The sequence below is a fragment of the Cervus canadensis genome, chromosome 5 (genome assembly GCF_019320065.1).
Source record: "Cervus canadensis isolate Bull #8, Minnesota chromosome 5, ASM1932006v1, whole genome shotgun sequence".
NCBI classification, from domain to species: Eukaryota; Metazoa; Chordata; class Mammalia; order Artiodactyla; family Cervidae; genus Cervus; species Cervus canadensis.
Window position 1 is genome coordinate 19,247,081 of NC_057390.1, and position 27,153 is coordinate 19,274,233.

Genomic DNA, 27,153 nt, shown 5'->3' on the forward strand with positions numbered 1-27,153 from the left:
AATTCTTAACCTCACAGGGTCTCCCTCCCCTGTCCATTCCCCGTCACAGCAGTGGAGATCGTAAAGATGCTTCTTCCATGTCTCTTCTCTCCTAGACAAGGAAGTGACAGTGTGTCCCCGTGGATTCGGAAGCTCGTGCCTCCTAGGACAGCCCAGTCCCCGGGTTGCTAAGGTGGGGGTGGTGGGTGGAGAGCTGCGGCTTTGGCCTGCGCAGAGCGGCGGGGAGGCGACCCGGAGACGATGGGGAGGCGGGCGCAGTCGACCCAAGGGTGGAGAAGGAGGAAGGCGAAGGACGCGCGTTCCCGGGCTCGTGACCGCCGGCAGCTCCAGGAACCCGCACCCAGACAGCCCAGGAGAGATGGCAGGCGGCAGGGACCCGCGCGTCGTGGACATCCTCCACCTGCTGCTGCTGGTGGCCGCCCTACCCCTGGCAGTCCGGGGGGTCCGTCGGGGCGCGGTAGACTGGACCCAGGAGAAGGTGAGGGGCTGCTGCTGCGCGATTGTATCTGGGCGGCTCTTGCGCGTGCGGGGACTCAGTCCCGCGACCCCTACCTGGGCAGGATGGGAAGCGGGGCAGAGCCGAGGTCCCCCAACCCTGCGCCCAGAGGAGTCGGGGCTCTGCGTGCTCGCCAGTGTGCCTCGCTGGCCGCCGGGAGGCTTTGGAGATGCCTCGGGAGCTGGGTGATGTCACCAGGCTCCGCTCGGCTGCGGTCTGAGGCTGGTACTGATAGGCACACGAAGTGTGACTTGCCTGCGGTGGCGGAGCGGGGAGGTGAGGACGCAGCACCGCGCATCCGTCCGCTCGGGACACGCGGGGGCTGCGTCTCGGCGCTCCAGGCCGCCTAGGTGCGGGGCGTGCCTGGGGGTGTGCCACCGCTCGCTCGCCGCGCCGGCCGCCGTATCCCGGGACGCCCTCCCGGTGTTGAAGTTTCCAGGCACGGATGTGTGTTCCTGTCTGTTTTAGATTTTTAAGCGGATCAGCGCCGAAAGGAGGAGATTACTTGGAGACCCACTTGACTTTAAAATGTATTTTTTTTCGTTAAAAGATAGTAAAAGACAATTGTTAAAGAAATGTATAAAATGGTAGGTGGAGATTTCATGTAAGGAACTTAGGATAAAAGGGATTTGCAAGTTCCCTCTGTGTGAAGTAAATAGGTTCACAGTTATTTTCTTTTCTTGTGTAACAGTTTTGAATTCCTAAAATTGCTAGGGACTTAAGCAAAGTTTATTGATATTGGAGTAAAATGGTATACTTTCAAAGATACTAAGAAAAGCAGTAAAGTAAAGGGATATGACCTTTGATAGCGCTGTTGAACAGGTGTCTTAAAAGCTTGTGGTCTGCCAGTACTGACTTAGAGGGCTCAGGGCGAATGCACAGGCCCGCTCCGGCTTACCTGTGGATCCTGGCCTGCCACAAGCTATGGATATCAATAGCCCACTTCAGCTCTCTGGGTGATACTTATAGCTTCACCATTCAAACACCACAAGGGTGCTCCACTTACATAAGGACATCACTAGCCACAGGGAACCCGGGGAGGATGAGGGTGGTGGACTCACAAATACATTATAAGAAAAGCTTCCCATGAGAATTCAATAGGACTAATGTCCATTGATGAACACAGGGTTACAGACTTCCATCTTCTTCCTGCCAGAAATTGGGAAGGGGCATTAACTACCAGAATGTGGAGCCACACCAAATGTGTCTTTATGATCCGTGGAAATGGATGGGAATAAGTGAGGTGGGGACAGAAGGAGCTGTTCTGAGGGATCATTTACAGGCAAGAGGTATTTGTGGGTGTGAGAAGGTGCTGGATTTTTTCAGTGTTTTAAATTAATGAGACTCTAGCTTTTGAGAAATGTCTTTTAAAGCCCAAATTTCTTTTATATTTAAGAAGCTACTAATTGGTGTTCTATTTGTTTCCTTTCAAGAGGGGCAAGCAAATGATGCAAATGACAAAGTCAGCCACAACAATGCCTGATTTCTGGTCCCCGCCCCCTTACTCTTTGAGGCTTTAATAAGGTCTACCAGGTGTCAAGTACAATTTGCACCCTGGGAAATGAATTAATCCACACTAAAATTCATGCCTTCCTGCTCTGCATGACATTTGGCTATTTTAATCATGTGGGGTGTGCCCTTGGCACACTGGTCTGCCAAAAGGTGAGGTGTGGTAAAGGAAGCATTGATTTTGAAATCCATTTTCTTTGCTTTGAAATAAAGGTGTGTCTTTTCCAGTGGGATCTAATATGTAAAAACAGTTCAACCCTAGTTTATAGTTGTGTTTAGAAGACTGCGATTTGTTTGAAACCTGTAAACAGTTTTTTCATGGAAGTCGTATTATAAGTTATTTGATTCACAGGTGGTCTCACTGGTATATATTTAGGGGCATTGGCATCTGGGTATCAGGATTCTATATATAAGCATCTGACTTGAACCTCGCAGTGCCCTCATAGTGAGAAGGATATATTCATCCGCAATTTACAGGTGAGGAACCTTGACCACCATTACAGCGGCAAAATGAAGAGTCCTCGTCTCTCCTTAATTCAACCATGCCTTTATTATTGGATGTTTAGGTGGTTTCCAAACTTTCTTTATCATAAAGCTGGGACCCAATGTATTTTACTTGATAGATTTTTCCTCTGTTATTAACAAAAGCAAAAAAGAAAAAATTAAGTCATATCAAGGATGGAGGAACCTTGTACAGGAGAGTTGGCTTCACCTAGGAGTCCTTCTCTAGGATTGTTCTGGAGGAGAATTACTGCTCTCACCAGCATTTCACGTTTTTCTGCTTCTAGAACCACATATATTCTAAAACCCCATTAGGTTCCCCTCTTCTGTGTTTCTAAAATTCTTGGCCATCTACCCCTCTGCCCATCATGATTCTTGTGGATCATAAAGCAGCAATGGAGACTCCATTGGCAGGGGCAGGGGGCCAGTGGTAGTCTGCATGTTGGTGGTAGAAGGAGAAAGAAAATGTGCTGTTTTTGAACTTCTCACATCTGACCGGTAAGTATTATGACATCCATTATGCAGATACGGGAGCTTTCCATAGTCATAGCTAGCAAGTGAGGATCTGGGATTTGGCCCTAAATTGTTGTTTTTAAAACCTGCACTACTTTGCTTTTAGATAGAGGGCTGTTAGCATTAAAGAAGACAGGACTTTAATTATATTCACTTCTCAACTGTTCCACAACTTCATTTGTCATATCAGTGGCATCTGACCCAGAGGGAGTTCTGTAAATGCTGTCTGGGTTGAATTTGGAGTAGACACAGGTGTTAATCTGAGCACTGTCTGGGAGATGCTCATATTGGATGGAAACTAGAATTGATTTGGCTGTGCTTCTGTAATATTCTCCCTTTAATTCAATGGTGTGGGACCTCAAATCTATCTGCAAGCCGGGCCAGTTCTACAAATTATGTAATTAAAACCCTCTTTGGCTGGGCACTGTGTGATTAGTCCAGATGACATGCTAAAGGAGATCTGGTTCACACTTTTTCAGCTGAAAGACTCTTGTCACCCAAAGCAAACTTATTGTCCTTTCTGCCTGGATGGAAAGGCAAGGCAGGGGCTGTAATAGAGACTCATTCCTCTGAGAATGCCCATACCAATGGAAAATTTTCTATGTGCCTTTTAACTGAAATAAATCTAGAGTGGTTTGGGGTTGACATTTAACATTGAGCTCAACACAGTTTTACCTCATTCATTTACTGTCCTTGTGCCCAATTTGCACTTTCTTTCCAGGTTTCCTCTCTTACTGCTTCCTCTCAGCTGCACATAGATTTTTATATTTATTGAGTTCTGAGAGTCAGCCTCCATAAAAATCAAACAAATGCTGTTTAGGTTGGAAAAATCAAATGGTTCTCCACTCAGGACTTTAATGAATAGAAAGGCTTAGGCAATTAACCAATTATGACTGTTTCCCCTTCTCTAGCTTTTAATCTCTGTGATTTCACAGGGGCATCTTTACCCCCAGAGAGACAGGGAGGGGGAAGGCTCTTTACTGAAGTAGGTTCATTTAATGGGTGAGCCCAGGAGACAGGATCAACACAGGTAAGTTTCTGTATTCAGGAGCACCATGGGCTTATCTAATGAGCTTACCCTTTACTCATCCATTAAGCATTGTTTGGTGCTGTTTGTCAACCATGTTTCATTCACAGTATCTGTAACAGATAGTGATGCTAGAGGATTATTTTGTTCCTGTTTTTTCCTTAAATCTCTTAGGAACTCATTTCAAGCCTCCATAAAACGCCTATTTACTTACCTATTTTTCTTCTTCCTCATAGTCTTTATTTCCCAACATCTTGGGGCTCATGGGAGTTTCCTTGGACTCCTATTTGGCTCATGAATTGTTGGGCTGCACCTTGCAGGTCTGCGAACCTTGTAGTTGCCCAGTTTCGAGGCCAAAGAAGGAGCCTGGAGATGGTGACAGAGACAATCAATGATTTATTGAACAGAGAATCTTACATGCCCAAAACAAAGGGTCCTGGAACAACACCCCATTGGGCAAATGGGCAGGCCACGGCAGCAATCTTTATATAAATCGCCCATTTAAATATCAACTTGATTTCCTTTCACTGTGGACATGGAGTAAAGGACCACAGTGACTGTTGGTCCTTTGTTGGACCGGAACCTGGTAGTCCGGAATCGACGATGAGAGAGTGAAAGAAGGAGAGAGGCTAATATTCCCTGGGTTACCCAGCTGGCTTTTGCACTCCAGGGAATCAGCCAGAAATAGAGAGAGAAAGAAAGAAAGAAAGAAAGACATGGGGATCCAAGCTCTGATGGAGCAAAGGTGTTTTAATCAACATGGTGTGGGCATATATACTGTCTTACAAGGTAGTTATTCTCAGCAGAGATAATGATTAAAATTTCAGACTTACAAAACATAAGGCAATTCATATTAAAGAGAGAGAGTTGTAAACAATCACTTTTTACTGTATGGTTCATAAGAAGGAAGAGGGTACTTATCACCGTATTGAAAACTAACGAAGGAGATGCCTGGATTCCTCAGCCCCGGGAAAGGCGTGCCTCTCCTCTTAATTCCTGAATATTCAGGAATTAATAAGGACCAGAGGATTCCTGACAGATCCAAAATAGCACACAGGAAGCCTCCTGTTAAGTGCTTCCTAACAAGTGACCAGGGTCTGGGATGGATGGAGTAATACACAGTAAATGAAAAGGAGTCCTTGGCCAGACAGCCTTTGACACAGCAGTTCTTGATTGTCACAGTGACTTTCCCAGGCCAACTCAACTCTAAACATCACAAGCATCGACTCTCAGAAATTCGAAAAGAACAAAGTCTACCAACATTGAACTACAGCACTTCCTGGTCCTTTGCAGCAGGCAGCCACTTGTCTTTCCTGGCCCTATAATCTCTGTTCATTCAGCTGACTTGGTATATATTTTCCCATTCTACTTTATTATTATGCACATACTGTCTTAGTGAAGTTAATTTTAGGAAGACAGTTCACTTGTTGATTCCGTATTTAATGAGTTCATCCAATAATTATTGAGTGTGCCACGTGAGCCAGGTGCTGTGTGGTTCTGGGGAGAGCATGGAAAGTAAGAGAGAGAGTTCCTGACCTCCTGGAGTTGACATCTTGGATGAAATTAGACATTAAACAAATAGACACACAAGGCCTCTACACTCCAACCTGAAATGAGCAGGAGTTAGCGAGGTGAAGAGGAAGGGGAAAGCCTTCAAGGGTAGAAAGCACCACAAGGCAAAGACCCCAAGAGGCCCGAGCCTCACTGCCTTGGGTCCTGAAGGATGCCAGCGAGACTGAAGCATGGTGAGTTGGTCTGAGTGGTCCTGCACGGGGCTTGTGGGGCAGCAGGAGAGATCAGAGGCTCTTGTTGTCTGTGTTAAGTAAGAATTAACTGTGTGAGTTTTCCAACTTCTTGCCTCCATTCTCTTCTTTTCGCTTCTCACATTTCTATGGTTTTATCTTTTAGCTCCCTCTTTCTTCTCAAAGTGCTGTTTGAGAGTTAACAGGAAGACTTAGACCTGAGGTACCAGGGACTTTAAAGGCTGCAGCAACAAATTTAGCAAGGAAATATATTTTTAAATGTATGATCAGTAAATAAACACAAACCTTAAAATGTTCAGAAGCAGCATCAGTAGGCAGGGTTGTACACTGAAAGTCACAGATAATGCAGGGAGGCAGAGTGGAATGAGCATGGGATTGGGGATTGACACAACCATGACCCTTTCTCAAACTTACCTGTAACTCTCCTACAACCTTGGAAAATCAGCTAGTCTCTCTGACTCAGTTTCCACTGACAGCAAAGAGATTGGATTATAATCATCTCTAAGTGACCTTTCCAGCTCAGAATTCTATACCTCTTCAGTGTCTGATAGACGGTAATAGAACTAATAATACTTATCAAATGTTTACTGAGGTAGTTTACATGAGTTAGCTCACTTAGTTATAATTACCCTGGGAAGTAGGTGTTATTCCCTCCCTTTTACAGACGAGGATGTTAAGTCATAATGAGATTAAGTAACCAAGCCAGAATTATAGATAGTAAGTGGTGAGGAGTTGAGTTGAGAGGCCAAGTTGAAGGGGGCTGCCTGGACCCACAGCCCCCTATCTTTGTGTGATAAGAGCTGAGAGTGACTCTGAGATATAGTGAAGTATAATAAGCATTAGACAATAACTATGCTCTAATTCCACAGTTTCTCATGGAGTGAAAACACCCATGTGATAACCTGGACATAATCAATTTATACTGGTTTTGGAAAAAGCTGTACAATAGAGAGGGCACCCATGAGCTCTGTTTTGATTTCCAAAAAATTTTTGTTACTTCATCATTCCCGTCAGAGAAGAAATCAGATCAACAACTCACTTCCCTGTGGGGAGGAGTAACACATTCTGTCATTGAATGTCTGATGAACATATAATGAATGAATGATTCATCATTACTGGAATTATAAGAAAATTCAACATGTGTAAAGTAGTATCCAGAATACAAATTTGAATGTTATACTTGTTCAGCTGCTTAAATTAAGGTTCACTTAATTAATATATGTGTATCAAAGAATGTGAGCATTAATGGAATATTAAAATAATTTTAACTGAAGACAAAAAATGTACTATTTAGTGGATTGTAGGATCATCAACCTCTGACTGAAAAGAATTGCAGCAATCATCCGGGTTAGAGCTATTCAATAGAAATATATAATGTGAAACACATATGTAGTTTGAAATTTTCTAGTAGCTCTATTAAAAAAGTGAAAGCCAATAGGTTAAATTAATTTTAACACTATATTTAATTCAATATATAAAATTTTTTTCATTTCAACATGTAATCACTATAAAAATTCTTAGCTATTTTGCATGTTTTTTCATACTAAGTCTTCGAAATTCAATGTGTGTATTACACATAAAGCTCCCCTCCATCTGACTCTCTACATTTCAAGAGCGTAATAGCACATGTGGCTCCTGGCTACCATATTAGACAATGCAGATTTAGCTCAAATTCCTTTGTTAGTATTTTAGGGAAATGAGAATTTAAGTGACCTGCCTAAGGTCATACAACCTGTAAATGGCAGCAGGAACTTTGAATCCAGCTCCTCTCACCCCAAGAGTATGCTTATTCCGTAACATCACACTGGCTTTTATAGAACAATTATGCTAACAGAGTATATTGTTTTGTTGGCTGTAGTTTCTGCAATATTGAGTTTTCTTAAGACTAGGATATCAACAATTGTTATTTGTAAACCTTAGTTTTACAAAGTATTTGTAGCAAAATTATTAAAAGTTACATAGCTACAAGTGTTATATGTTAATTCTCAGGTTCAAAGCATTATCTTAATTCTGTTTTTTAAAAACAAGCTGCCAAAACAGTTAAATTTGTAGATCTAAGGGGCCAATTTTAAAGTTGAGTAGTTTAACTTACTATGTTATAATGTAAGAGCTATCCCTTTATTTTGAAGTTCAAAGCAAGTATTTTACAATTGCAAATGTTTCAGGATAAATCTTAAATATGTTATGAAATGATGTAAATATTAATAAATTTATTTATTTCTCAGAATTATCACCAACCAGCCCTTCTGAATGTATCGTCTCTTCGGCAAGTTGCAGAAGGCACCAGTATTTCTGAAATGTGGCAAAATGACTTACGACCATTGCTGATAGAGCGATATCCTGGATCGCCTGGAAGCTTTGCTGCTCGCCAGGTAAGAAACAGCACACAAATCTGAAGGTTGTCCATGTTCTGTTCCCATGAGAGATGATGCTATGCTCAAAATTCTGAGTTGTCTAATATTTAGATCTGTCATCTCATCTTATTAACTAAAAGAAGCATCCTAGAAAAGCAGACAACTAAGAATAAATATCTGTTCTGAATTAAGAGATGCATGTTAACCTAAATCAATTTATGCATGAATTCTGGGTAACCAACTCTTGATTTTTTCTATAATACACTGCCAGGCACCCAACCAAGTTTTCTTGAACCTTAAACACTCAATCTCAACAGACTTGGACATTGCTTTCTTAACAGTTCTGGGTCAAGAGTGAGTTATGGTCTTAACAGGCCTTTAGTCCCCTTTTGAAATTGTATTTTACCTGGAGGGAGAGTTAAGACCAGTGATAAACTACTTTCTCCAGTACAGTGCTTCTCAAGCTTCTGACTCTGACACATGGCAAATACACATATATATATTACATTTTATACACAAAAACATAGAGTTAACTAATATAAAAATTTCTTTTGAAATACTCCTATTATGTGCAATCTGTTGACGTTGTTCAGTAGCTAAGTCTGTCCGACTCTTTATGACTCCATGGACTGCAGTATGCCAGGCTTCCCTGTTCTTTACTATCTCCTAGAGCTTGCTCAAACTCATGTCCATTGAGTTGGTGATGCCATCCAACCACCTCATCCTCTGTCGTCTGCTTCTCCTCCTGCTTTCAATCTTTCCCAGCATCAGGGTCTTTTCTAATGAGTCAGCTCTTCGCATAAGGTGGCCAAAGCATTGGAGCTTCATCTTCAGCATCAGTCCTTCTAATGAATATTCAGGATTGATTTCCTTTAGGATTAACTGGTTTGATCTCCTTGCAGTCCAAGGACTCTCAAGAGTCTTCTCTACACCACAGTTTAAAAGTATCAATTTTTTGGCTCTCAGCCTTCTTTATTCTCCAACTCTCATATCCATACATGACTAATGGAAAAACCATAACTGACTACATGGACCTTTGTTGGTAATGTCTCTGCTTTTTAATGTGCTGTCTAGGTTGGTCATAGCTTTTCTTCCAATGAGCAAGCATCTTTTCATTTCATGACTACAGTCACCATCTGTAGTGATTTTGGAGCCCAAGAAAATAAAAGTCTGTCACTGTGTCCATTGTTTCCCCATCTATTTGCCATGAAGTGATGGGACCAGATGCTATGATCTTAGTTTTTTGAATGTTGAGTTTTAAGCCAGCCTTTTCACTCTCCTCTTTCACCTTCATCAAGAGGCTCTTTAGTTCCTCTGACTTTAATTTTATTTTACTAGTTTTCTTTTTAATCTAGTCATGAACCACTAATCTGATTTCAAGACCCACTGATTTTTGCACTGTAGTTTGAAAGACACTGCTCTGGAGGGTAGATTAGGCCATAAGAGGGAATAAACCTGAATGTCTCTCTGACTCTTAAGTGTCTGTCCTCTTCAGCAATCTGAAACCCCAGCTCTGAATGCCTATTTTTTCAAGGTATCCCCGTTTTTAGGAGCAGCTTGGGAAGGAATGGGGAGAGACTGACCTCTCATATCCTCCTCTGAGAGTAGCCCACTTGCCTATCTCTTCCAGCAAACCCCTTGGCACTCCACTGTAATGACAAAGTGACACCCGCAAGGCCCAGCAGCACAGCTGGTGGGCTCTTTATCCAATATATGACTTCTGCCTCTCAAGGTGAGCCCAGATGCATTGTCGGTTGCCCCATTAGCCTCTTGTCTTCCATCCAAACAGCTCTTGCTTTCCTTAAGGACTTAGGTGGAGGAGACCCAAACACGACATTAGTTCTTTCTAAGCTCTAGGCAGAGAGAGGAATAATGATGATGATGGCAGATTTTTATCCAGGGCTTTTTCCAGCTCCATCAGGCACTTCGTGGAAAACTTTGCCTGGACTCATTCAGTTCACACAGCAGTGCCACCTTGTTGGGGACAATTATTCTCCCAGTGCTATAGATTTTAAAAGACCTGAGGCTGAAGTATGCAATTTAACTTGCTCGTGGTTATACACATTGGAGAGATGAGGCTGGAACCTGCACTGGGATCTACTTGACTTCTCCATCCAGCCCCTGGAGAGCGGTGGCTGGGCGAGCCCAGCTCTGTGCTGTGTGCTCACACATGTGTCCAGCTCTCTGTCTTCTCAGGCCCCAGTTGGAGAGCAAGGCACATACCACTCATTTCAATGATCTCCCCTGGGCCTCATCTCTCAAGCATTTTTCCAGAAAAGTTCAGGGCACTGACTGGGTCTTTCCAAAATCTTCAGTTCTTCATTTGAAAAAATCTATGTCTGTAGTGCTCACCCATCTCCACTTTTTCACTTCCCCATAGCATTTTTTCAGAAGGTCAAATATATATCCCCAAAATGTATATGCACACTTTAGACCTGAGGTTTCTGGCTGTGGCCTCTAAAAAGCAATAAACACAACAAAATATTGCTATTTTGATCTTTCTTTAGCTCCAGGAGTATAGATTGCAGGAATAATATACATAGATTCTGTTGTGATTTTAAAACCACACATTCATTTAAAAGTTTTACAGAATTCGTAATAACATCTTCCATGTCAGGTGGGGTTGGAGGCAAGTGAGAAATGTATTGACAGTATTTTGGAATGTGCCGGAAACTGTTGCTGGATTGCCTACTGGCTGACATAGCAGCAGTGCTGACATAATGGTTGTGTTAGAAATCTCACTTAAGAGATTCAGTTTTATAACTTGGGGAGAAGAAAATTACCATGAATTTTAGGAAAGCTGCCCCCCCAAAATGTGGAAGATAAAGAATTCCCTCTTTTGAAAACGAAGCAAAATGTGGAAGATAAAGAATTCCCTCTTTTGAAAACGAAGCAGATGATACTGAGATATTAAGAGGGAACTGCATTAATGACTGTAATTTGACTATTAGTACCTTTTGCTCTGAACTAAATTCAGACATGAATGGTGGAAAATTATTTTTTTTCCTGAGGCACTTTTGAGGACCCTGTCAGATGTTTTATAATTTGCAGAGTTTCAGGGTTATAACTAAAGAACCCTTCAAAAATCTAAAAAAAAAAATGTAGACGATATAAAATTGATTCTTGAATTAACTTTTATCAGTTATCCATAAAGATGTCTATTGCTATGAATTCCCTTTCAGAGGATAATATGGGAGCAATATCCCATAGTCTTCATTTTTATCATTTCTGATCAGTGGGTCTAATGCTGCCTCTTGGATTTTTAGAATATATTTATTCGAGAAGATAGTTTATTTGTAAACAATAATTGAAGGTATTAAATTTTGGAGGACTTCAGTGATTTCTAGCTGAGAGAGGAATAAAAAATAAAAAGTCAGGATGATAAAGTCTCACTAAGGAGCAAGTCAAAAACCTTGTCTAGAGGCAAGCTAGAAATTCGGTGGTTAAAATCCCCTGTAGATGTCCAGTGTATCTGAGTAGCTGAAGCTGGGTTTCTTTAGTGAAAAGTATGTGTATCCCTGAATGGAGGGCCCTGGGTTGAAAGCCTGAGGGGCTAATACATGGTCCATCCAAGAAGGAGGAGGTGCCTGGAGTCCCCAGTGGCAGCATCCAGGCAATGTTTGCAGACTTATTGCAAATAGCACAGGATCTACTTCTTCCAAACAAATCTGGTCTGCTAATGACAGTGTTTCTCAGACCTTGGAAATGAGAATATAAGTTTAATTAACTTGACCCACGATCATTCACCAATGTTACCTAAAATCCCCCATGGGCCTTCCTCCCCAGGAAGCAGGAAGCAGAATGTCATGTTTACTTTTATTTTTCTCTTCCTTGCTGTCTCTCCACCCCCAGTCTTGGCCTCTCTTTGTCTCTCTCTCCTTGTCTCCCCCTCCATCTTCATATGCTTTTCTTTCTCTCTTTACTCAGTCTCACTGTCTCTCTGTCTTCATCTCTCTGTGTCTTTATCCATCTCCCTGTCTCTTTTTTCTCTCTCCATTTAAAAAGATAGATGTATAGAAATCCATCTATATTCTAAATTACATTTTAGCATGCCTGGTAGGCTGAGGCTTCTGCAGCCTGGAGTTTGGGAAGCACAGCTGCTCTAGACGCCCTCTCATAGCCAAGCACTCTCTGCTCAGGGCCAGTCTAGAGAGAAGAGCAGTCGTTTGTGGAGCCTACCCTAGAGAATTACAGTGGGAACTTGCAGACTAAGTCTGCAAACCACGAGCACAACAATAAGGGCTATTGGTGACCTAATTAGATTATGCAGCCAATTTGATTGTTTGTAAAGAAATTAGTTGCTAAGACAAATAAAAATATTTATACTGAGTAAAAAAGGTTAGTGCAGGGCGGACTCTTTTGGGGGGCATTTGCTGACGCTTTTGTGGATTTTAGCATCAATACAGATATCAGATATTATGGCCAAAACCTGTTCAGGGTTGTGAGTTTGTGTGTGAGACTTCAGCTGAGCAAAGCTAAGAGAAGAGATACATATTTTTAAAATCCCAGTTCATTTTGTAAGCGTGCAGGCTGCTGTTGGTGTTGAACACATTTTATGGAGCAGTTCGTCATCTGGATACCAGATGTTCTGGAGATGTGCTTTTTATTTATTTATTTTTAAGGACTGACCCCTTTTTTATGGAAAAATTTCTTTTCCCCAAAGTCTGGGGATAACTTCTTTTCACATTCTCTGGAAAACTTTTTCTAGAGGCAGTGATTTCTCTCTAGTCAAATGATTAATGTTCTATGCCATATAACTTTATATAGTCTCATTGAGAATAAGTATGAGTTATGATCAGTCCATATTTACTGATAGCCTACTGTGAACAAAGCCCAACACTAAGCATTGTAGAGAATGACAAAATAAATGAGAGACGAGTAATAATTTCAATAAGGTTATAATGTTTCAAAAATTATTTTTATATGAAAAGACAGCCTGTAAATGTGTCATAGAAAAGGTAAGGTACGTTATATACATGCTCTTTAGGCCAAAGTCCACCTCCTGATAGAGAACAAGGAGTAACTGTCTGGGAAACGGTTTGTTTATTTGGCTTTTTCGGGACTGACTGTAGAATCACTGTCTTCCCTCTGGCTTAGTTTTCCTCTTCCTGGAAGCTTCCTGCCCCAGTTGTTTCAAGGCTCTTGCCTACGTGTCATGTCACACTGGTTAGGGCAGGTCACACAAGACTTGGCTAGGCTAGAAAGCCATTTATTTCCTTGGGGGGAAAATTCTCCCATTCTTTTCCAGTCATTTCAAGCTATTTGTTTATCACCTCAAGGTCCATCCCCACTGGATGTTCACTGTGGAACAAACTGCCGGATATGTTGATGTGTGACTTAAAAACAATTGTTGTGTAACTTAAAAAATAATTGTTGTGTGACTTGAAAATAATTTTGAAGGCAACCTTCAAAGATCTATATAATATTTCAAAATGAAATAAATGGAACGTAGTAAGAATTAAACAAAGGGAAAATAAAGATAGAAAAGGGCAAACTGAACAGCCATGAACTCACCTGCAACTTCTCACATCACAAGTTCTAAGTTCTTTAAGAAGACACCTCCAGTCCCTGAAGAGATATTTCTTTTGCATCTGCTGCCCTTCCCTGTCAATCACCATGTTGCTCACAAGGCCCACAGTGATCAGGAAAGATGGGAAAATAAGATTCTTTCTTATCTTCACCAGCATTTGCATAGGATCTAGACCTGCTTTGAATACAGAGGGAAAGCTGCTTGTTATGTCATCATGGTTCAGAGTTACTTATTGATTCTTAGAGCAGTGTGCTGAGGTGCTCAGTCATGTTTGACTCTTTTGTAACCCCATAGACTGTACCCCGCCTGGCTCCTCTGTCCATGGAATTTTCCAGGTAAGATTACTAGAATGGATTTCCATTTCCTACTCTAGAGGATCTTCCTGACCCAGAGATCGACCCCCGTGTCTCCTATGTTTTCTACATTGGCAGGTGGATACTTTACCACTAGCGCCACTTGAGAGGCCCTCTTAGAACAGGCAGAACCTCAGCTATCCTTCAACCATTCCCTGTAACCATCCCCCTTCTGTACATTATCCTTAACAGGTGAGCTCTAGTATCTTTTATTAGTGTTTGTTACATTATGAAATATTTGCTGACTGGGGGCACATGTTAAGTGCTTGGGACAAAAAGAGTTGCCATTTGCAATGCTCATCCTCAAAGGGCTTAGAGTGCAAGTTATGCCCTATAGGATCTACCTAGTATAGCTAATGTCTCAAATCTGTCTTGTTATCCTGCTAGAAATATTAAAAGTGAGCTTTAATAGATACTGAACTGGAGCTATATCTCCTTATGTGCAGAGAGGTCCATTGTTGTTGTTGTTCAGTCATGTCGGACTCTTTCCAACCCCATGGACTGCAGCATGCCAGGTTTCCGTGTCCTTCACTATCTCCTGGAGTTTGCTCAAACTCATGTCCATTGAGTCGGTGATGCCATCCAACCATCTCATCCTCTGTCGTCCCCTTCTCCTCCTGCCTCCAATATTTCCCAGCATCAGGGTTTTTTCCAGTGAATCAGCTCTTTTCATCAGGTAGCCAAAGTATTGGAGCTTCAGCTTCAGCATCAGTCCTTCCAAACAATATTCAGGGTTGATTTCCTTTAGAGAGGTCTATGATACATTGTTGAGTGAGAAGAGCAAGGGGCAGAGCAGATGTAGAGTAGGATTCTATTCCTATAAGAATATACATCCCTCTGCTAAATATACAAGTTTGTGTGCTAGTGTATGTTTGTATAAACAAGAAGGGTGTAGATATACATCAGACTGTTAACATAGGTAATATTAACAGTTGGTTGGATTGGGTTGGCAGGGGGAGATTATGGGAGAGGACTAGATTATTTTTCCTTTCAACATCCTTGCTATTAATACAGTAAGTGTGTATTGCATTTTTAACTTCAGAGGTATTACATAAAATTTCTAAAACAGAACTGTCTAAACCTGAAATTCTGGTTTTTGTTTTGATCAGCACATCATGCAGAGAATTCAGAGACTTCAAGCTGACTGGGTCTTGGAAGTAGACACCTTCTTGAGTCAGACGCCCTACGGGTACCGGTCTTTCTCGAATATCATCAGTACCCTCAACCCCACTGCCAAACGACACTTGGTCCTCGCCTGTCACTATGACTCCAAGTATTTTCCTCACTGGGACCACAGAGTATTTGTGGGAGCCACTGATTCAGCTGTGCCGTGTGCAATGATGCTGGAACTTGCTCGGGCCTTAGACAAGCAACTCTCTTCCTTGAAGGTATCTGTTTCCCTCCTGCCAATTCCTGGGATAATAAAATATTTAGCTGTAACTCAGAGTGAATTCTAGAATTCATGGGGCACTAAGAAAGCCATCTAGAGATGTAGACTTTCTGTGTATTTGGTGCTAATTTATTGCAAAATGAAATGAATTTGAAATATTAATTGGAAGATTGTTGTTGTTTAGTTGCTTGGTTGCGTCCAACTCTTTTGGTGACCCCATGGACTGTAGCCTGCCAGACTCCTCTGTCCATGGAATTTCCCAGGCAAGAATACTGGCATGGATTGCCATTTCCTTCTCCAGGGGATCTTCCCAACCCAGGGATTGAACCTATGTCTCCTCCCTTGACAGGTGGGTTCCTTACCACTGAGCCACAGGGAAGCCCAGTTGGAAGATTACATTATTTATAATGTCCACCATGGGCAATGAACCTTACTTGGTACATGAGGATGTATTTGTTAACTGGCACCTGATTTCTTAGTTATGAATACACAGCAAATTAAAAACAGCATTTTTTTTTGCAAAAAATGAAGATGTAAGGTTGATTCAGGTATATGTAGGAAATATATTGATTTCTTCTTGTTTGTATAGCCATGAACATCACAGCCTTCTATTCTGAGAGATGGTGACCTTGAGTTGGGGGAGAGAGTTTCAGCAAAGTGGTTCTGAAGTGGAGAATGGGTAATTCAGACATATCAAGATGAAAAGCATGAAGCAGAAATGCATTATTGTTATTATCTGTGAATCTCGGCTCAATTTTCTGTAGCATAGCAAAGCTTTTGTTACATTTTCAGTTCAGAATACTTCTGGGACTCTCATATAATGTTATTTCAGTCTCTGTGTTCCTAAGTGTATATTGGAAAAAAGTGCTAAGCCAGATGAAGACATTTTGTTCAGATATCACTCGTAACTGAGTAAACACAGCAAACCAAAAACAGAAAACTTTGTTCACAGACAACAAATACCTTTCTCCCCCCTCAAAGTTTTATGAAGGAGCCAGAGTAAGTTGGGGTAAAGAGGTAAAAAAGTTATCTCGTAATGGAAGTAATAGAGATATTTGGTTCTATTTTTTGCTGGATGTGCTGAACTGAAGAAAGCAAGAATTGTTTATAACCACTCAGTATCCTTTATACTGTTTTTTTCCATTTGTTTTGTTTTCTGAACCTTCTATATTGTCTTTGTTCCATGCTCTGCCCTGCTTTTAACTAGCATCCTTTCCTAGCAATTGACTGAGAGAGTTCAGAAGCTGATATAAAAAGGTTAATTTTTCATATTTGCATTTTTAGTGTAAGGACATGAAATGAGGTAAAATATGGTTTAAAGACACAGTCTATGAAGTGGGTGTGTTTTCTCTTGGTGAGATCCTTTACCTTTTTCCATGTACTTCACTCCTGCTTCTGGTAACCAGAAGTAGAAAGGGCTGAGTGATTTTTGAGTAAGGCTCTCCATTAGCAAAAATGCACATACGTTCTTTTAATTATCCTTTCTTTTTTAAACAACAACAAAATTTTAATCTGGTCTGCAAGTCCTCATTTTGTTTTTTATATAGTACAGTAAAATTTTGGAAATATTTCAATTTTGATGTGGACCTATAGATTGGAAATGGCCATCATAGTATAAAAGTCTTCCCCATTGTCTCCCAAAAGGCCTCTGGTCTTTGCAGATGATCATTCTATTTTAATAGTGTAAGTTCATGTAGGGATTCTTCTCTTCCCTGTGATAAGTATTTTTTCTATTAGAGGTAAACAGTGATGTGGGAAATGAAAAATAAAGACTGGTTTTGAATGCAACCTCTGAGAGCATCAGATTTATTCTTCAATTGTACTTTAGATTTGTATTAAGGAGATATTTTATGTTCTTCAGCTGTCGTGAGTTGTGTAAGGGGTGATAGAATGTGACCCTGGAGAAGCCTGGATAGGAAACTAACTGGATGATGGTTCCAATTCTTTGCAGTCTCCCCCTTCTAGTAATAAGATTGTAATTATCCTCTCACTTCTCTTGTCTTGTAACTTTGCTGTGCCCTTCCACTTTAGCAGGTAGTACTTCCTCATTCCTTGACTCTGGACTTGGTTACTTGACTTGCCTTGGCCAATGGGATGCTAGTAGATAACAAACAGAGGCTGGAAGTGTGTTTGTGCAACTGGGCTGGCTCTGTTGTGCCTTGGTGTGCCTTGGCCATCACTGTGAGAAGAGCATGCCTTGGCTAGCCTGCCAGTCCCAGGAGGAGACTAAGAGGCTTGTGGAACAGAGCCAACCTTGATGACTGCAGGGTGAAGCAGAGCTCCTCCAGCCTAGACCAGTTGTCCCCAGTTAACCTGCAGATCCTGGAGAACTCATGATTGTGGTTTTAAGCCACTGAAGTTGGGGTGGTTTTTACACCTTATTTTTATGGCATTAGCTGATGCAGCCTTGGGTGGGGAAAGACTGCAGTAAATGCACTGACTCTATTAGCACTGGTAACTAGGCATTTGTCATATTGCCAGGAAGAAGGACTAGAAGACCTTCACAAATCTGGCCATGCATATTTTCTAGCTCTGAGATACTAGACTGAGTTATTAGAAATTAAAGGCCAAAGTTATTTTTCCACCAATCCTAAAAAGAAGTAAAAAGAGCAAGTTGCCTCACAGGACTCAGGGTCATTGTCCAAGACAGTTTGCTGCTGCTAAGTCACTTCAGTCGTGTCCAACTCTGTGCGACCCCATAGACGGCAGCCCACCAGGCTCCCCCGTCCCTGGGATTCTCCAGGCAAGAACACTGGAGTGGGTTGCCATTTCCTTCTCCAATGTGTGAAAGTGAAAAGTGAAAGTGAAGTTGCTCAGTCGTGTCCGACTCTTAGCGACCCCATGGACTGCAGCCTACTAGGCTCCTCCATCCATGGGATTTTCCAGGCAAGAGTACTGGAGTGGGCTGCCAGTGCCTTCTCAGCCAAAGCAGTTTATGCCTATCTAAATGAGATGGTGCGAAGAGAAGAGAATGAGAGCAAGCCATTGTACTGAACCATGGAGTTACCAAACTGTTTACATTTCTGAAGCACCTGAACCTTCAAACTTGCAGAATATGTAAACATTGGGCATGAACCAAGTGTTTCTGGTCCCAAGCAATCTTATTCTGCCCTGGTATTCTATGACTATGCTCTCTGATTTGGAGTTAAAACTTTGGAACCAGTCAAGGCTCTTTGACTGTCTCCACTAATGTTTGTGCTGTATACCTTTTGCCAGTGAGACAATCTGTTTCACTACTTCTTGTTGTTCAGTTGCTAACTCATGGCTGACTCTTTGTGACCCCATGGACTGTAGCCCACCTGGTTCCTCTGTCCATGGGATTTCCCAGGCAAGAATACTGGAGTGGGTTGCCATTTCCTTCTCCAGGAGATCTTCCCAGACCAGGGATCAAACCTGTGTCTCCTAGTTCTTATTAAACCCTGAATGCATATATGTTTCACAGACAGACACATCCTGTCTTTAGTACTATCAGGAGTTATGAGAGACTCAAAATATAATAAGCTGTCTTTTTCTTGGGGTATAATTAAGGAGTAACATTATGACAGTTGAAATAATTACCATACAAAGATAACTTAATTTTCAGTTGATAATGACATTTTTTCTCCTTCTTATGAAATCGCCCCAAAGCAATCAAGAAAAATTCCATCTTTGGAGAATTCAGGGAACATCTGTTCATGGAAACCACCATGTGAAGACAAAAGGTGAATGGAGAAAAGACAGATGACATATCAGAGTAGAGAGATGTCACATTGCCCAGAGAGGAAGTCCAAGAAGACAGTGGTCCCCTGATGAAGTCCTGACTGGCTCAGGGATAGGAAGGGATAGTAAGGAAGGCAGAGATGAGGTAGGGGATGGAGGAGGAGAGTGTTTGTAAGTCTGTATAGGGAGCACTTAGGTGTATAAGAGGGTTTCCCAGATGGCACTAGTGGTAAGGAACCTCCCTGCCAATGCAAGAGCCACAGGAGACGTGGGTTTGATCCCTGGGTCGGGAAAATCCCCTGGAGGAGGGCATGGCAATCCACTCCAGTATCCTTGCCTGGAGAATCACATGGACAGAGGAACCTGGTGGGCTACAGTCCATAGGATCACAAAGAGTTGGATATGACTGAAACGACTTAACACACAGAAGTGTATTACATTTCCACCCCCTACCTGGCAGATAGGTGACTCTCTCACCTGTATCCTTGTAGGAGATGATGGGATATTTTTCTGGAGAAATTGAGTCAGGGAGATTCTAGACGTGGGGACACCAGACCTACAGGAGGGCAGTAATGAGGTACTTCATGGGAACCAGTGAGATGAAGTGAAAGACTGCACAGTAAGCAGTGAGATTCCCCAGCTTTTCCCTACTTCCAGCCTGAGAAAGCCTGCAGCCAGGTCACACCCGTCTGACAGGAAACTGGAGGATCCTTCTCTGGAGAAGGCAAACCACCCATAGAGAAGGCCCACAGGCAGTGACATTTGGGGATCCTCAGCGAAAACCCTCAGTGCGCATCAGACTGCCTTGCTGTGGAGCCAAGCAATCTGTGTCTCTTGTCAGTGTTACAGTGTCTTACTGCTTAATGCAAATGCACACAAAGGATGATCAGATACTTGAGGACCGTCTCCAGCATGAAAGAAAGAAAGCAAAACAAATAACACAAGTTGAAAAATGAACTCAGAGGAAATAGGATACGGCAACAGAAAATGACTTTAAAGAATGCTATTTTCATATCCTTAGAGAGATGAGATGAGAGGAGAAGTTTTATCCGTAACAGATTAAAGCAACATCAGAGTCAGTTCCCCAGTACTGCATAGGGTTGGAGAGAGTGAATGGTTGTGTATTTTTCTACATCCAGGTTCAGGTGCCTGAGTCCAGGCACAAAGCAGGCAGATAGTTGAACTTAATGTTATGTTTTTGCCACATGAGTTTGACCAAGGTGAAGAAAGGCATAGGAATTGAACATGTACACATGAATATTAGTCCTTCTGGTACCCTAACCCCCACAGTCCCTCAACCCCATTGGAATCTCTGATCTATTGATAAATTCGCCTTTTCACAGTCTTTCCTTTACCTCTGTGGTGTCCTTACTTCACTCTATGCATGCATGTGTGCGTGCTAAGATGCCTCAAAGTGACTTAGCATGCACTCACACACACATAGAGTGAAGGGGGGACACTGCAGAGGTAGACTGTGAAAAGGCGAACATAGCAATAGATTGGAACATAATAGATTAGAGATTCCAATGGGGTTGAATGACTGTGGGGGTTAGGGTACCAGAAGGACTAATCTGAAAGGTGAGAGCCGCTGTCAAGACAGTGGAAAGTGTAACAACCATCAGAAGCTTACTCACCCTTCTAAGTTCCGCTTAAATACTGTCTCTTTCCTGAAGTCCTCCTTGACATTCCAATGATTCCACCTCTCAATCTGCCCGGTTCCTAGAGGAGTTTTCTGCTACATTGGTGACCCTTGATGCATTTTGCCATGGCCACGTGTTTATCTTTCCCTAACCCAAGTAAAGTGTAGGTTCCTCTGAGGGAGAGGCTGTAATTACCATTCTTTGTGTCTCTGTTGCATTCCAAGGGCAGATTCTCAAACCTAGACTCAATAGAGCACTGCAGACTTAACTAAGGTGAGAAGCAAGAAAGACTGGTATTGTTTCAGGTTCAGTTCTCTGGGAGGTGCGTTCTGATGTGGAGGTTAGCATTTCGGTCACTTAGTAGGGAGTGGCCTTACCATCACACCTGTGGCAGGGAGGGGAAAGAAATGGGAGTAGGCAGTGGGAGAAGTGGGGCTGCCATGCAGGTTCAGAAACAGCCTCAACCAAACCTTGGGGAGCTCTGGAGGTAGCATGGCCCTTTAGAGGGCTCCCACACCTGCTTAGGCCAGTCATTGCATGTAGGAACCTCCATGGCTGAGCCAATCCTTAAGGGGACCAACAACCGAAGGCTTTCTGCTGACTCCTCTGCTGGCAATAGGGACAACACATCCTTCTGAAAGGGACCTGGGTGCTATGTAACAATGTCCGCCATTGCAGTTCCAGAGTTCTCTAAAGAGTAAGAAAAAAAATGTAAGACTTCTATTTTCAGAAGGAGTGGAGACGGTGAGATGTATAAAGGTAAAGACTAGGATCTCTGAGGATTTCCAGAGAGGAAATGGTGCAAAATAAATTCTGACATATTTTCACTTGCTCTGGCTTCTTCCTTTCCTTCATGGCCCATCTATCTTTTTGTCCAGTTAATAGGAAAGCATGCTATTTTTTTAAATTCTCAGAATATTTTCTCTCTTTTTCTGTTTTGTTAAAATTCAGAATATCTCAGACTCAAGGCCAGATCTCTCACTCCAGCTAATTTTCTTTGATGGAGAAGAGGCTTTTCATCTCTGGTCTCCTCAGGATTCTCTGTATGGGTCTCGCCACTTAGCTTCCAAGATGGCGTCAACACCACATCCACCTGGAGCAAGGGACACCAACCAGCTGCATGGCATGGTGAGTCCAGGTACTTTTCATGATGTTGCAGCTGCAGACTCTGCTTCAAAGGAAGCCAAAGCTATAGCCAATTAAAGACCTAAAAATGCCACGGCATTCTTGGAGCAGAGTGTTTATAATAGAGCATTATTTGGCAGGCATTGGGTTTTTGAGGAATCCCAGAGCTAAAAAGAATGATTCTGGATTAGAAATTATGTTTGACTGAGCTTAATTAAAAGGATGTAAAAAATCAGAATAAGGAAGCATCAGATTCAGCTTGGTCCCATGGGAGCACATTCACCCAGTAAGTTTAGAGGCCAAGAGAGCAAGTCCCATCTCTGAGGCCTCTGTCAAGCCAGAGGAGACTGAGGTCTTGGGAAATGGGGTATGAGTGGAACATAGTATAGGGATGGGAGTGAAGAATTTCCTCGGTGGCTTCAAAATATTATAGTGACTTCCAGAGTGTATAGGAAATTTTGATGTGGCGTTTTTGACATGAGGGTAGTGACATTTCAGTGCTTCCTTAAAATTTTGGTCTTATTACCAAGTAGTGGGTGCAACTTATGGCCCCCTCTTCATCCCTCATTCTGGCCCCACAACCCATGCCTGGTCCACCGTTGAATTTCCTTCCTATTCTGACTGTCTTCCCATATTTGACCTTCACTAACACCAGCATGGAACCCGTGAGACTTCAATCTTCCTGCAGCTCCACCCATCCCCGACTCTCGTCCTATCTGTGAACTGGTAACCTGTTTCTAACACCCTCCATTCATCCATGTCCTTTGTCCTATAACTGACCTTCACCCTGTGAGTCCAAGTGGCCACATTCAGTGTCCTGTATGACTCCAACACATCTCATGTTGGTTTTCTCTCTATCCCATTGCCCACTGGCCACTCACAAGGGGTCATGGGTACATGCTCAGTCGCGTCTGACTCTGTGTGAGTCCAGGGACTGTAGCCTGCCAGGCTCCTCTGTCCACAGGATTTTCCAGGCAAGAATGCTGGAGTGGTTTACTATTTCTTTCTCCGGGGGATCTACCTGACCCAGGGATCAAACCTGCATTTCCTGCATTGTGGGTAAATTCTTTACCGCTGAGCCATCCGGGAAGCCCCATAAGGTGTCAGGAGAACAAAATTGACACCTCATTTAATCACTTTTGCTCAAGTGGTTAAAAGGGTTCAAAGGAGGAGAAGAGGCCTGGTTGATCAGCAGGAGGAACAAAGTTATTTGTTTACGAGTCCAGATATATGAATTCATAGTGATAGTTAAGACCGTTTTCCCCCCAGAACAAATTCCTAGGAGCTTATCCAACCTGATGAATACACTCCTATTTCAAACAAGCCTATTTTTTCCCCAATGAATATATTTAATCATCACTCATGAGTTAATAGATACTATCTATGTCTTAGAGTCATAGACTCTGAAAATATCTATTATATATCAGGATCAATGCTAGATATTACTCATACCTTACCTCACTTACATAAATCAGGTGTTCTTAATCTGGGGAGTAGTCTCCAGGGAGTCCTCAAGCCTGCTAATGTTTTATGGCTCAAAGAAGAAACACTTGGCTTATTAGAGAGGCGTTTAGCCAGAAAGGACCTTTAGAGATCAGCAAGCTAGAGCTTCTTGTTTGACAGAAAAGGAAATGGATATTCAGAGATTAAGCTTATAGAACTCCTAGTCAAGGAAACTCTCTTCTGTGCTGCTTTAAGGAATAAATAGTTCCTATGCAAGTGTTCTCTTTGGCAGTTGTGTTATTACAGGCTAAGGATAAAATGACTGATTAGAATGAAGTAGAAGACGAGACAGGCTTTTAAGCCCATCTGAAAATAAAGCAAATGTATCCTTTTTTCCTATGAAATATTTATCCAAGTGTCCTCCTTCTAATTTAGCCTTAGTGATATTGTTCTGGAGTTACAGACATGAAGAATCTACATTTTGCTATTTCTCCACATTGTACAAGCAAGATTTAAAAATCTCCCTCAGATAATTCATTTACAATGTTATTAAACCTTTTGTTGATTTATACAGCTCCCCATTTCATTCTCAGTTATTAAAATGCAGTTAGTCTTGACTGATTTTTTTCTATTGATGAGTATGAAATGTGTTTTGGCAACAGTGATTATATAATATTTTTTCTCCCTTAGGATTTATTGGTCTTACTGGATTTAATTGGAGCTCCATACCCAACATTTCCCAACTTTTTCCCAAACACTGCCAGATGGTTTGGTAGACTTGAAGCAATTGGTAAGCAGCGCTCTTATTATGGTGGCTCAGATGGTAAAGAATCTGCCTGCACTGTGGGAGACGTGGGTTCCATCCCTGGGGGTCAGGAAGAACCCCTGGAGAAGGGAATGACAACTGACTCCAGTATGCCTGGAGAATTCCATGGACAGAGGAGCCTGGTGGGCTATAGTCCATGGGGTTGCAAAGTGTTGGACATGACTGAAAGACTAACACTTTCACTTTTTCACTCTTAGAGAATCAAACCTGGTTTCTTCTCACTGATAAACACTGAATTCTAAAATTCAGAATTTGTGACTTAAGGGTGTGATCAGAGTACACAATATACTTTACTGGCTTTTTTTTCTTGCTTTATTGATTAGTTTATTATTCCTATTCATCTCTTTTTATTTTCCTGCATGAAACTGCATTTTGAATGGAAACACAAAATACTACATTTCATATATTCATATCCTTAGAAATAGCTTGGAGATATTTTCTCAGAGTCCTGTTTGAAACATATGGAATGCATTTTTAGGGAAAACTCAGCAAAGCATGTTGGATAATGATGAATGTTATGTCCTTACAATGATACCAAAAGATACCCTTTAATGCTTCTTTTTTTCATCTGTTGTCTTTGTCATCTTCTATTTTCTGCCTTATATAGTTGTGATATTCTTTTAAATTTAGTACCATCTCTGCCTGTTTTCTAAAGTAATAAGTAAAGGGGATGCAAGAGAAAGCCAAAATCCTTCAAGAGTCACTTAAGAGAAGGTTTCAGTTCAGTTCAGTTCAGTTGCTCAGTCGTGTCCAACTCTTTGTGACCCCATGAACCTCAGCACGCCAGGCCTCCCTGTCCATCACCAACTCCCGGAGTTTACTCAAACTCATGTCCATCGAGTCGGTGATGCCATCCAGCCATGTCATCCTCTGTGGTCCCCTTCTCCTCCTGCCCCCAATCCCTCCCAGCATCAGGTTTAGTGACAACTAAATGGGAGTAGATGAGGCCAGATGAGGTTAGGCCAGGTTAGCCAAGGAAACAAAGTTATCTGTGGCTCAGGAGAGAGGCTGGGGGCTTGGAGAAGGAGAATAACTTCTTTCTCTTGTATCTCTACTCCATATACTCCTCCCTCTCCACACACACACACACACACACACACACACAAAGAAAACAAACGACAAAAGATTGGCCTCAGGGAGGGATGAACATGAGATAGATGTTTATCATAGAATTCAGGCCAGGAGAGCCCTGCTTTTGTGGCAAAAACATCAGACTAAGAATTCTTTTCTAGCCACACAGACTTCTTGCAGTGGGGTAGGATAGTACTTTCTTCTCAGCAGTGGAGAAAATGCTGCCATCTCAAGTCACACTTTTGCCACAATGTGCCTGTATCCAGATCTAGAATATTGTGAAAGAAATGTTTACCTGAACCTCAGATGCTTATCTTTGACAAATTTCAATTTCTAATTTAAAAGACTTGCTATTCTGGTATTAATATAAGCTTTTGGGGACACTTCCTAACAGCATGTTTTCCTTACTCTGAGTAGCCTCAAGAAATTGGGGTTGGCCTTCTGTCATGGGTTTGGTTCCCTTATCTCATTGCTTCCACCAGAGTGAATTTATATCAGTAACTCACATGTTAACATAATTTTAACCCATTGTGTAACCCGCTGAGTGGTATTTATATTCAAACCGTATCTCTAATTGTATAAGGAAAAGTTGTATATGAGATAAGGAATTATAATTATCAATAAACAGACGGGAATATTGTGGTAGTAAGAGCTTTTCTGATGTTCCTAAAATCATATTACATATGAATGCTTACCCTTTGGTCTAATTTTACCCTTTAAATTTAGCAATGAATATAACCAATCCTGAAAAGTTTCATTTGGTTGTCTTAAACTTTTCTTGTGATCTCTTTTCATCTTATAACATAGACTCATGTTATACGTAACTCATGTAACACATGAGTTCTATGTTACACTGTGACAGGAGTGATGGAATGTAGGTCAATGGTTCTCAAATTTTAGTGTGCATTAGAATCACTTGGAAGGCTTGTTACACCACGGATTGCTGGACCGCACCCCTAGAATTTCTAATTCAGTCGGTCAGAGGTGGGACCAGATATTCTGCATTGCTGATAAGTTCCCAGGTGGTGCTGATGCAACTGATCATAGACCACACTTTGAGAACCACTGATGCGAGTTACAGTAAGTATCTGTTTTGCAAAGAGAGGTCACTCAGTATAGTACTTCATACCTATTCTGTCTAAGGATTTCCTTTCAAGCCCAGCATCTCCTCTTGAAACACTCTTTGTGCAGGGTTGAAAATCTGTAAGTATCTACACCTGTGTTTTTCCCCTCTGCTTCCCTCTGGTTTTCTCATTCTCCATCTCTCCACTGTTCTATTGAGTTTCTGACTCTGGGGAGTCAGAAAGCTAGAGTCAGGGGTGACTCCTCCCTCAGAACTAATCCAAAATGTCCACACCCCAAGTTCAGCTCAGAGGTTTATTTTTGTCATGGGTGCACTACTCACAGTGTTTTAAGACCAAGTGCCAAGATTTCAAACTCATTTTGTGTTCTGACCATCGATTAGTTAAAAATACATGTTCATCTGCTGTCTATTTATCATCTGCAGAACATGAACTCCGTGAATTAGGTTTGCTCAAGGATCACTCTTCGGAGAGGTGGTATTTCCGGAATTCTGGTTATGGAGGTGTGATTCAGGATGACCATATTCCATTTTTAAGAAGAGGTAATGTGTATATGTATAAATATGTATGCATGCATGCACATCTGTGGTTTTTTCCTATTGTATTCAGTGTATTTTATGTGCATTTACAACAATCTAGAAGTGTGAAGAACCATTAAATTTAATAGCTGATAAATCATTCACCAATCATTTCATGGCTTTTATTTTTTTCATGAAAGTCATTGTAAATCCCTGAAGAGACCTTTTTATTTTTCCCTACATGTATAATATTTATCAATGCTCATATGCCTCTGACATCCTGCTTTCCCTTTCACAGACCTAGATTGTATTC

General features: G+C 41.8%; 1 protein-coding gene across 1 annotated transcript in view; it reads left to right on the top strand.

The window, feature by feature from the left end:
* The first annotated feature begins 233 nt into the window (after positions 1-233).
* The window catches only part of QPCT (glutaminyl-peptide cyclotransferase), a 28,989-nt gene continuing 2,069 nt past the window's right edge, over positions 234-27,153 (top strand). The window contains exons 1-6 of the mRNA XM_043468335.1: positions 234-478; positions 8,035-8,181; positions 15,156-15,434; positions 21,727-21,903; positions 24,034-24,133; positions 26,748-26,864. Of these exons, the coding sequence (XP_043324270.1) occupies positions 359-478; positions 8,035-8,181; positions 15,156-15,434; positions 21,727-21,903; positions 24,034-24,133; positions 26,748-26,864 (940 nt within the window). The 5' untranslated portion in view covers positions 234-358. The remainder of the gene's footprint in view (positions 479-8,034; positions 8,182-15,155; positions 15,435-21,726; positions 21,904-24,033; positions 24,134-26,747; positions 26,865-27,153) is intronic.